This window comes from Python bivittatus, unplaced genomic scaffold (assembly GCF_059951505.1).
Source record: "Python bivittatus isolate LINGU-HERP-01145 unplaced genomic scaffold, Pbiv_v1 ctg000980_np1212, whole genome shotgun sequence".
Taxonomy (NCBI): Eukaryota; Metazoa; Chordata; class Lepidosauria; order Squamata; family Pythonidae; genus Python; species Python bivittatus.
The window spans coordinates 147656-159755 of NW_028277125.1; the positions used below are offsets into that span (position 1 = coordinate 147656).

General features: G+C 56.0%; 1 protein-coding gene across 1 annotated transcript; it reads left to right on the top strand.

The window, feature by feature from the left end:
- The first annotated feature begins 6587 nt into the window (after positions 1 to 6587).
- NCBP2AS2 (NCBP2 antisense 2 (head to head)) lies at positions 6588 to 9342 on the top strand. The gene has a single exon (XM_088131827.1). It carries the CDS (start codon positions 7264 to 7266, stop codon positions 7492 to 7494), a length of 231 nt encoding a protein of 76 aa, XP_087987953.1. The 5' UTR covers positions 6588 to 7263; the 3' UTR covers positions 7495 to 9342.
- The last annotated feature ends 2758 nt before the right edge of the window (positions 9343 to 12100 follow it).

Below are 12100 nucleotides of genomic sequence, written 5' to 3' on the forward strand. Positions count from 1 at the left end.
TCGGTGAATTTGCGGGAGGCGTAGGCGCACGGGTGGATGGCCCCCTCCGGGCTGGGTTGGAGCAGGACTGCTCCCGTTGCCACGTCTGATGCATCCACTTGGATTATAAACCGCCGGTCTGGGTCGGGATGGCGCAGGATCGGCTCCGCGGTGAACCGCTGTTTTAGTTCCTCAAACGCCCCCTGGCATTCTGCAGTCCACGCGAGTGCCATGCTGGGCTTGGGGGATTTCCCAGTGCCCTTGGTTTTTAGCAGGTCGGTTAGGGGAAGGGCGATTTGGGCGAAGTTCGGGATGAACTGACGATAGAAGTTCGCAAACCCTAGGAAGCTTTGAAGTTGCCTCCGGGTTCGCGGCGCTTCCCAGCCCAGGACATCCCTTACTTTCGCCGGGTCCATCTCAATTCCCCGGCTGGATATTCGGTAGCCGAGGTAGTCTAGTTGCTCTTGATGGAACTCGCATTTCGAGAGCTTTGCGTACAGCTGTGCCTTCAGCAGTCTCTGGAGCACCGTGCGCACCAGGCTCACGTGCTCCGCCAGGGTCTCGGTGTAGATGAGGATGTCGTCCAGGTAGACCAGGACACCCCGGTAGAGTAGGTCGTGCAGCACCTCATTTATTAGCTGCATAAATACCCCCGGGGCCCCTTTTAATCCGAACGGCATCACGGAAAACTGGTAGCTTCCGAGCGGGGTGTTGAACGCCGTCTTCCACTCATCTTTTGCGCGGATCCTGACTCTGAAGTAGGCTTCGCGCAAGTCCAGTTTTGTGAACACCCTCCCCTTCGACAGATGCGACATCAAGTCCTTCATCAGGGGGAGGGGGTATTTGTACTCCGTGCTGATTGCGTTCAGCCCCCGGTAGTCTACGCACATACGGAGCGAGCCGTCCTTCTTCTCCTGGAATAACACCGGGGCCGCTAATGGTGACTTCGCGGGTTGGATGAATCCCCGCGCTAGGTTCTTGTCTATGAACTCGCGCAGGGCCCCCATCTCCCTCCTCGACAGGGAGTACATTTTCGGCTTAGGCAGGGTCGCTCCTGGCTCTAGCTCGATGGCGCAATCACTGGGCCGGTGTGGTGGGAGCTGGTCGGACTCCTTCTCCCCGAACGCTGCCGCCAGGTCTCGATACTGCCTCGGGATTCCGCCGCCCGTCGGGGGTTCCCCGGGTCCGGCCCCTCGCTTTGCGGTCGCCTCGCCAGTCGCTGCTGCCTCCCCTCGCCTCGGGATCGTGGCGGGTCTCCGGGGTCCCGGCGCTGCTGCTGCTGCTGTTGCCGCCCGGGTCTCGGGCCCCATCTGCTCTCGCCCCATCTCCCGGTGTCCCGGACCCTCCGCTTGTCCGCCGGTGGTTGCGGCTGCCTCCGTCTCCACGGCTCGGTCCCCTCTGCTCTCGCCCCTCGCCGGTCCGTCGACCCCGAACCGCACTGCCTCCGCCGTCCAGTCGACCCGTGGGTTCCGCCGCCGCAGCCACGCCAAGCCGAGTACCACCGCGTAGTCGGCCACCGGGACCACCACGAACCTCAGTTCTTCCCGGTGACTCCCGATCGTCATCTGGACCGGCTCGGTGTAATACTGAGCTGGCCCCCCCCCTGCCAGCGTGCCATCTAACTGGCTGAATGAAATGGGCTCCCGGAGGCGCCTCAGCTGTAGCCCGAGCCCCGAGACCACCGCTGGGTGCATCAAGCAGTGGGTGCAGCCCGAGTCCAGTAGCGCCCGTAGCTGCGCCTCCCCTCCGGATCTCACGCCCCGGACGTGTATCCTCACCCGGAACGGTGGGCAGTCCTCGTCTCCTATTGGGTCCGCGCGCCTCGACTCCCCTGCTCGCACTGGGACGCCGTTCAGTGCGAGCGCGCCTCGTTTCCCGCCGGCTCTGAGTCCTCTCCGGAGGATGCTGTCTCCGGGGTCGACCACCCCCCGCGTCCTTTCTCGGTCACCGCCGCCACTGCCCCCTTCCGCGGTCGGTCACCGGTCCTTTTCCCGTTCGCACGCGGGGTTTTGACTTCGGGCCGTGGTGGGGCGCCTTCCCGCTCCGTCGGGCACTGCGCCGCTCGGTGGCCTCTGCCTCCGCATCGGAAGCACAGATTCGGGGCTCTAGTCGCCTCTCGCCTCCCGGTGGACTGCCGTCGACCGCTCCGTCTCTCCTCGGGGGTCCTCTCCCTCGGCCGGTCCCTCGTCCGGTCCCGTCGTCTTGTGCTCTGTTGGATCTGCCGCCATGCCGATTCCGCCGTTCCGGCCAGCCAGATCCAATCCTTCACTGTGGACGGGTCGTCCCGCCCCAGTGCCCGTTCCAGGATCTCTGGGTTGAGTCCCCTCTTAAAATACTTCACCTTCAGGGACTCCGGCCAGTCCGCGAGCTTCTCGGCCAACCTCCGGAACTCCAGGGCATATTCCGATACCGATTTGCCCCGCTGTCTGAACTGTAGGATGTCGTCCTCCGCCCGCTTGGCGCTCAATGTGTCCTCGAATCTGTCCCGGAGCGCCTGCATGAAGTCCGGGAAACTCCGTAGTTCCGCCGCGTTGGCATCGTACAGCCCGATCACCCAGCTGGCTGCTTGGCCATCTAGCAGCTCGGCCACGTAGGATACCCTGTCCTCGTCTCTAGCGAATAGGTGACCACCCCTCTGCATGAACCCCCTGACGTGCGTCAGAAAGTGCGGCAGCTGTTCGGGGTCCCCTGAGAACTTCCCAGTGATACCTCGAAGTCTCAGGGCGTCTGCCGCCCGTTGGTCCTCCGACCGGGGCGCCGTGGGTGGTGCCGGCGGGGGTGTCGGACCGCCCCCCTGTCGCTCGCCTCCTCGTTCACCGCCGGTGGCCCCACTCTCTGTAGTAGGGTCTGGAGCATCGCCTCCACGGCGTCTAGGCGTCGCTCGACTCTCTCCTCTAGTCGGGCGAATTTCTCGCTCCACTCACGGTTCCGGAACCCCGAACCCCGGGTCATCGTAACGCCTGAATCGTCTGGTCCTTGGTTCACGCCCATCGACCACCGCTCGGATGGAGTGCGCCCGGCCCTGGCCGCTGCCCCGTCGCTCCCGGGCGGCTCCGACCGCCCTTCCGCGAGCCTGGATCCCTCGCGCTCCAGCTGACCCACGGATTCCTCGTCGCTGGTCATGCCTGTATTGAGAAAGAAAACGCTCCTCGGTGGTACCGGGTAGCGCTGACGGTGAGTCCTGGCTTTATGTGAGATTTGCCCCGTTCGACAGAGAAACTCTCGTGACACGTGTGGTTCACAAAGAAGGTTTACTCATGCGTAACGTAGTAGTCACAAGCAAAGCCAGGACTGGCTTGGTACAATTGCATCACTTGTTATATTCCCCCTTCCCGCGCTTTTTCCCGCCTCGTGATCGCGTTGCGGCTGTGGGCTATTAGGCCCCCCAATGTCCCCCCTGATCGTTCATGATGGCAGGGTCGGTCAGAGTCCATTGTCCTTGATTGCCAGTCCCCCTCCGGCTGGGTTGGTCCCTCCCTGCTACATGCAGACCCGCGGGTTCTGTGCTGCGTTGCGATCTTGTTTCGCTGCCCTGCGGCCCCGTTCCTTGCTTGCTCGCGCCGTTATCAGTTCATAGTTAAAAGCTTCCGCTGCGGTTTTCCTGTTTAGCTGGCCGCAGGTGGCTCGTTAATTAGCGGCGCTTTCGGTTCCTCTTTTCCCCGCTAGCTACCGCCGGTGGATTCCGCGTGGTCTGGTTGCGAGCTTCCCTGCAACCCCGTGCTTCCCTGAAGCCTCGTGCTGACCGAACCTGACATAAGGGAGGTGACCCAGGAGGGGGCCTCGAGTGATGATATGGTCTTCCATTTTGTTCAGGACTGTCCGATTGCCCAATTGCTCGAATTCCCAAATATTTTTATTTGGGGATGGAGTTTTATGAGGGTCAACCTCCTGCATGTTTTCATTGTGGGGCCTACAACCACCAGAGGCATACATGCATGATCACCCTGTGTGCCCACTGTGGTGGACGTGGGCATTTCACACAGGATTGCCATGAAGGGATTCACTGTAATCTCTGTGGTGGCATTGGCCATACTTATCAGGGTTGTCCATGTGTTTTTAGAAATCAAGATCACTGGGCAAGTGGTCCAGATCAGTCCCAGGAAGTGGAGGAAGCATGGTTAGTCATGATGTGTTCCCAAGTCAGGAGGGATGAGGGTAGAACAGCAGAAACCATTGAACCTCCCCCCCAATTTGGAGAGAAACAAAGGGTGGCAAGTGCAGGGGAGTAGGAAGTCAAAGAAGGCAGGCCTGTAAGATAGAGGGTCTGGGGCCTTGGGAGGTGGAAACAGGACAGATGGAGAGAGACCACAGGGAAGTAGCAAGCAGTGGCAAAGGACATGGGTAGGGAGAGAGTTGGCACCTGAAGGGGAATTGACGAAGATGGACAATGAAGTAGGGAGGATCAGGTGGGCCACCAGGGGACGGAGGAAGTCGACCAGAAGATACCGCAGGAGGCTCGTGGAAGACAGGAGGTGTCAGAGCAAGTGAGGGTGGCTTTGCTTGATCCCTTTGAGGTTCTCACTTTGGTGAGTGCTGATGTGCAGGATTACACAGACCAGGTCATTTGGTCGCAGATTGAAAACAGATGCCCATCATCTCCATGATGAACCAGGAAGCAGAAGGAAGCCAGTGAAGAAGGCAGTCCGGACAGAATCAGACATCAGGAAGCTCTGGATAGGGTGTGTTTTCAGGAACAGGACTGCTCCCAGAGGAGCCGGTCAGGAAGGCCTTTCCCCTTAAGTCAGCTGATTCAGAAGGGAATAAGGAAGGAGAGACTGGGTGCACTGCGACAGGTTGACCCTCGGTAGGCCCAGTCCTCTCAATTCAGTCTTCCCTAGATGAATCTGGGTTAGTGGGAGTGAGCAAGAGAGGAGGGATGTAATGCAACTAGGACAGAAAAGGTTGCGCTGCACCTCAGGGGACACTGAGCAGTCCCCACGAGGAGGCAGAGCAGAGCAGGAGCTCTTAGGGATAGCAAGATCAGAATGGGGATCTAAAATTGTCTCTCGGTGCTCTCAGATACAGCTCTGAATCTAGGAAGGGATGAGCCCACTGTCTCTCCAGACAACCCCTTAGCGGCAAGGCCAGTGCGGTATGGCGGTTCCAGAGTACAGGCAGAGACTAGGCTACGGACAGTCGTTACCCGGAACGTGGCCAGCTTACGGGGCTCGCAACCCTGGGGAGCCATCCTGATGGCTGACCCTCTGGGGGTCATTCTCTGGCCATTTCAGGTCAGCGGGCATGGGGCCAGGGTGCTTCCTGCTGGTCTTACAGCCACCAAAGGAGCAGCGGTCTCAGGATTTCAGTCTGCCACCATTTAGGGTTGGTGTTTCAGGATTATCTGGAGGCGGTGCCAGCCAGCAGGCACAACTCGACCTCCTCGGCAAAAGAAGTAGGCCTCAGGGGGGGCAGGAAGAGCCAGGAGGGTCTCCGGCGCCACAAAGCTTGTGGCCAGCTCCGGGGGCACACAGCAACGTGGCGGCGAGCGGCGGCGGCTGAGGATTTCAACGGATGGGTTCTTCCATTGGGCGGGGAGGCTCCACTACTGCCCAGTGCGACTCCCCTCGCTCGGCCGTGGGTCGGAGACGGGGAAGGGCAGCCTGCGGGACGGAAGGTGCGCTGGCGGGCAGCGGTTGCCCCAGCCCCCCCCCCCGGGCAAAGCGGAGGGGAGTCTGCCTGCGCAGGGGACGGAGGGCCGCAGGAGAACCGATTGAGATCTCCCCTGGATGCAAACGGTTTGGCCGCTCACCTCACCTGCGGGGGTCGAGAGGCCAGTAGGCCTCTCCAGCGTTACTGTAAGGAATAGAAATTACCTATTAACAAAACTTCCTGGTAACAAGACTTTCTGATACATAAGGGTTAAAGTGATTAGGCTTAGAATTTGAATGTGTTTACAAAAAGGAAGGGGTCACACACACCAAGGTGAGAAATGGGGATGAAAGCTAATGAAACAAGTGTTGCCTTTTATTGGTAAGAATGTGTGAATCAGGGAAGGAAAAAAAGATAACGACACAAAGGGCAGTTATTTAGTGAAGACAGGTGGTCCTGGGCCTTGATACTTATCTCAAGAAAATTATAAACCGTGAACAAGAAAAAAGGGGTTTGGGAATCATTGTATAATGTATTTGTTTTAGGCGTCTCGGATAGGTTATGAACTCGGATTTGCCCACCCCAGCCAAAAACGAGGCAGGGCCAACGCGACGTGCGAAGGGATGCATAAAAACCTTGCTGAAGTCTCTCATGGCGCGCTTCTTGCAGCCTGCGAGTTGAGAAGCGTCAGCCTTTGCAAACGCTTGGAAATAAACTTTGCCTTTTCAAATCCGAGGAGGATTATTTGTGCAGCTTTGCTTCTCGCATTACCAGCCGCAGAGCCTCAGTCGGCCGGAGCGCACCCGGATGTCCGAGGGCGGCATCGGGAACGGTGGCCGCGCCGCAGTTCGGGCGGCTCTGGCTACGGGGCGGCCGGGCTCGGTGGAAGCTTCCAGGCCGCCGCCGCCGCCGCGTGGAAAGCAGGCCCTCCGCCCCGGCCCGGCCCGGCCCAGCCCCGCTCCTCAGCCGCGCAACCAGCCCCTCGTGCCGTCCGCGGGGGGGAGGACCGGCGGGGGCAGCGCTCGGTGCCGGCACCCCGCCCGAGGCCGGCGGAAGGCGGAGAAGAGGCGGCACCGGGCGGCAGCGAGGGCCGCCTCCTTCCGCCATCAGAGGGCGAACGGGCGCCCGCGCAGGGGCGACGCTCCTCCGGCCTGGGCAGCGGGAGAGGTCCCGCCCGGCACGCCGGGCCGACGAGTCCGAGGACCGGGCACGAGTCGGGCGCCTCCCGCCGAGCCGGTCGAGACAGGGACTGGGACCGGGACCGGGACCGGGCCCCGCGCGGGCTCGTCCCAGCGCGGCGCAGGGTCGCCCTCCGGGAGTCTCCGCCGCCCATCAGGGCAGACCGGAGGGGCGCACGAGGCGGCCCGGACCGTCGGCGCGGAGATCGGAGCGGCGCGGAGCTCGGCCCTGTCCACGCCTGGTTATCGCTCGCCCGGCTCGGAGGGCGGGCTCTTTCCCCGCGGAGGCCTCCCAGGAGCGACGCCCCCCCGGGCTCGGAGGCGCGCCGAGCCGCGGCAGGGAGCCACGAGACCGGGGGGCGGGGCGAGGAGCGCCGCCCCGAGGCCCTGCGCCTCCTCCGAGCTCCGCCCCGAGGCCCCGCCCCCCACGGAGCGTGCGCGGCCTGCCGTCAGGGCGCGGGACGCAGGGCCTCGCGGGGGCGTCTCCGGTGGCGCGGGAGGTGGCCCGCGGGCGACGATGGTGCTGCGCCGGCTGCTCTTCGCCATGCTGAACGACCCCCGGCTCCTGGACCGCCTGGCGGAGGCGCGGCCCATTCGGGCGGCGGCGCGCCTTACGGCCGCGGCCCTCACGCGCGGACTGCGCCTGCGCGACACCTTCCTGCGCGAGCTGAAGGAGGAGGCGGCGCGCGCCAAGGACGCCGGCTGGCCCCCTCGCTCCGCCGGGCCGAAGAAGGGGCGGAGCCTGTGAGAGGGCCCCCTGCCTTCCGGAGGGACTGCGCATGAGCGGGCGGGGAGCGGGGCGTCCGGGCTCGGCGGCGCTCGCTCCCCACCGGAGCCGGAGCCGCCGCGAGCGTCCCGCCGAGGGCCCCCCGTGGCTCCTTCCGGCGGAGGCCGAGGGACCCCCCGCGGGCCAGGCTGGAGCCCTCCTCCCGAGGGCCGCAGGCGGCGGCGGCGGCGACGACGACGACGAGGGAAGGAGCAGCCTGGAGTGGGAGACTGGCGGGGCTCGGAAGCTGCCCCGGACCCGCTTCCGAGCTGCTCGCGGTCCCCCGGGGCAGACTGAGGTCCTCCCTCCGGTGGCTGGGGCGCCGAGGAGCAGCCGGGGGAGCCCAGCGCGGCGCGCGGCGACGGACCGTTTCGGAGAGCCGGTGGCGCTGAATGGAGCCGCTCTTCCAGATTTGCGCGGTGCGCTGAGCCCGAGGCGAACCTGAAGCCTGCTCCAGGCGCCTTTAGATCCGCTTGAGCGCGCTGCGCGCCTTGCTGTCGGACTGCTGCGCCGCTGCGAGCTCTGCCGAGGGGCGGCGAGGCCGTTTGGCCGGACCCCGCAGCGTTTCCGTGGCGGGCGCGGAGCGATGTTGTGTGGATCGCGTCGTGTGCAGAGCGGAGCGTTAAGGATATAATGAAAGACCTCCGAGGAGAAGGTAAAAGCCGCGTAAACAAGCCGATGAAATTGCGGAAAGCTGCCTGAGTTGAGTCAGAAGAGCGATAGCCTGCGTTCACCCGATATTTTTAATTATTGTTTCTCTCATACATACACCGGAACCTAAGCAAACAGACTGAATTTGACGACATATTAAACTGTTAAAGAAGACCCCGAACAGCAGGGTTAAAACGCCGAGTTCAACTTGGCATCTTTGCATACGCATCTGCTAGATGTTCGGTTGGCCCAGATATGTCTGTCCAGCAGCACGAATAACGTACCACTGACTATATGTAGCCTGGGGGGGGGTGATGCCATGCGCACAACATGTCGTGCACTTGGTAAAATTACGCACTGTAAGTCACGATACAGTCGATGCCTTCGATATAACGGATTTCATTTGCCTGTTGACAGGCGGTTCTGCCATCACGGTTTCTGCCAAACGGCTGCGTCTTGCAGTCTGAGACTGGACGGGTTGTGCTTGGTAGTCTAAAGCTCAGGCTTGTGTGACATGCTGAGGTAAAAGAATTTGCGGTGTGTTTGGAGTAGGGTGAAAAAACAGCCTCAGAGTTGAAGCGGCCAGTTAGGCCATCAAGCCTAACCCCTTCCTCGGTTCAGGAATCAAAATTAAAGCATCCCGGACAGAGGGCTGTCCAGCCTCCACGTGGGCAGCGTCCGGATAATCAGTTCCTATGTTGTGCTGCTCCGAGGGCCTTTTTTTCTAATGTTCCGTCAGAATTTTAGTTTCTCTAGATTCTTCCGTGGGATTGGACCAATGCAGAATAAAGTGGATCAGCTGTATTTCTGTCAACACTGCCCGAAACTACATTCGCCTTTTTTGCAACCACATTCAAACTTGAGTCACATTCACTTTGTTATTTATTCTTAATCCAAGATCTTTATTATAGCTACTATTGCTAAACCAAGCTAGATATTCTAATGCTGTAACTCTCCATTTAATTTCTGTTTCCTAAGTGAAGACCTTTGCACTTGTCCCCTATTATGGCAGCCAATTAAGATGGTTTTTCTTTCTTCTAGGGTATTTGCTATCCCACCCAATTTTACATAATCTGCAGATGTGATGGATTTCCTTTCATCACCTCAACCTAGTCATTAATATAAGTGTTGATGAGTGCAGAGTCCCCACTGGAACTTTATGGCATCGGTGCAGAGGAATCATTCATGAGCATCTCTCTGAGCACTTTTTTCCAGCCCATTGTTTAACCATATTTTTGCCATGCTGTTAGTTCGGGGGTGGTTTTCAGAGATTACTGCCAACCAGCCATACTGATAGGAAACAACAGCCCGGATAGCCCTACTTCACATGGTGTACCTTTTGTTAATTATGCTTATGCGAGGCTTCACCTAGAGCTGTTGTTCCTAGGCTACAGAGTTCATGCCCAGGTATTCCTGCCTTAATAAACCCCCCTGGGCACTGCGAAACCTCCAGATCAGTATATGTGTACACACGCATGCAACACACTCAGAAAGCAGTAAATAGGTTCCCTCCCCTGTAAGTACCTTGGTACAATTTTAGATAAAGAGTGCATTTAAGTACTCTTTTCTTAGTTTACAGAAGCAATTTTGCAAGGTTTACATAATAAGTATACAGCTTATAAGAAATAGGCCATTGCAAGAAAAGATACAGGCTTAAGAATGTAGGTGGATACAGTTAAAAGAGACAGACAGCAGGTACAATCAACACTGTAGGCCTAATAATGTGCTACCAAACCAATACAGCGAAGCCTAGCGATGCCATCTACCCCATGCTAATTGGCTTGCTGGTCAGCATGCGATGGAGGTCATGTTTATTGCTGAAGTCAAGATTTACTGTATCCACAGTAATCCCACAGTCTAGTATCAAAAAGTTTCTGATCAAAAAATCAAATAAGATTAATCTGGGAAGGCTTCTTGAGAAATCTCTGCTGAGCAGTATGTAAATGCATTGTTTAGGATGATGTGGCATTTCCAGTTAGATTCCAAACAGTTCCTTTGAAGCAGAGAGGTACAAACATGGGACATGTCTCCAATTCTATAGCTGTTTTTTTCCCCCTAAAAGTCAGCAGTGTGACTCCAGGAAGACGGGAAGCTGCTTTAAAGAGTTGTGAGTTGTAGACAGGTGCTTTGTTCATACTACAACATGCTTCAAAGCATTTTTTTGGAATTTAATCCAGAGAACTGCACAACCATGGTAGTTTTTAAGGTGATTCTCTTTGTCTTCATCTCCTGCTGTCATACCTCCTCCTTTTGATCTAATAAATCTTCATCTTCTCACTATTCCAGACTCTGATTTGAAATGTTGCTGCAGGTTTGCATTGCTAGAAATACATGCCAGCTTGTTTTGAGGCACAAGCCCAAATCTACCACAAGGACTGCAGGTTATGATTATAGAATGGAGCCCATTCATCTTCAGGTTCTTAAGGTAGCATGTGGCGGCTTTTATTTCTTCTTGTCCCAATCTGAAGTTCTCAGTTCAGCCCACTACTGACTTAGAAGGAAAATTAGTCAAAGAGTGGCCTGCCAAATCCCTGTTCTCTCTGGAAAGTGGCTCTCTTAATGTTCCTCCATCCTCCACAGCAGTCTCTGTTCGCTAAGCAAGAAGCACCGGCCCAGCCCACAGCCCTCGGGACATTCCCCTGGCAATCAGGAGATGTGAGCTGGGCACGCACGGAGCCTTTCTCCACTGCCAGTCTGTCAGCAGTCGCTGTTAACTTGCTCGCCTTCTAGAAACTGGCTTCCTTCACTTCTGCCTACAGTCTCTGCAGCAGCCTTTGTACAGCTTTAAGACAAAATTAAGTAGAATAAACTACAGATGCTGCTGCTTGTAGGTTTCCTGAGTACTTCTGGTTAGTTATTGGGAGCAAAGTGCTGGAAAAAATGCGTCTGATACGGTATTTTACCTTCCCACTTCCCCTTTGAGTGCAATCTTGTTTCCCTTCTATTAAAGGTATAGCAGTAAGCAATAAAGAAAGGTGTTCTTATTTTGAATACCTTCTTGGAGGGATTCTTACATTAATACCTGTGATGGATAGGTTACTGAATGTGTGTGTGCGTGCACATGTGGAATTGTTAGATGCCTAGTTTTTCTTGATGTGAACTTTAATATGAAGATGAGAGATGGTCTTTTTGGACAATCCAATTATTTTCTGGTAAATCCTTTTTCTGGAGCTAATGGGCAAAAAAGGTGTCAGTACTTCGGGTCAACTTATTGTTAATCAGTTTTTTTAAATAATGTTTTTCAGAAACAAATTGGATTGCCTTAAACTGCTAAAGGGCAATATGTTCAATTAAAACACCTTCTGATCTCACTATTTGGATATGATGTGTTAACTGCTTCTCAAGCTTGTACATTATTAATATTGTTAGAGAAAGCTTTTATTTACCATTGATATGTGAGACTTACAGATAGTTTGGAATAATGAGAGTAATTCAATTAAATACTGAATAAATATTTAAATAATATACTTAAATATTTTTAGTCTGTTGGATGCTCTTGAGCATGTAGAACAAAGGTTAGATTTCAGCCTCTGTTGGAGGTGTAATAGAATCTGAAGGGACATAATTTGGAACTTGTTTTACAGTGATGCTGTTTTGATATAATATACATAAGATTGAAAATAGGGTGCTGAGAAAGAAAATAAGGCTCAAAGATGGGAATGTGATGCTAAATGGTATTCTGAAAATTTAGAAACTATCAAAGAATGGAGAATTGAGTGTGTGTGGTCAGGAATTAGGAAAATTGTTTTACTCTGGTGGAAAGACTAGTACACGCAGCTCAAAAACAGGATGGAAGACATGTTATACCCCTTCTGTATATGAATTGAGCTTCTAACCAGTACTATGGAAAACCTGATTCTATGTCATCAAGGTTTAATTTGTTATTTAAAATATGACTTGTTTGTTTGTTTTGTTCTCTCTGGATACTGCCTGGCTC

Bases quoted from the DNA above. Each gene is read 5' to 3' on its own strand.
- NCBP2AS2 (XM_088131827.1), top strand. From the start codon at position 7,264: ATGGTGCTGCGCCGGCTGCTCTTCGCCATGCTGAACGACCCCCGGCTC.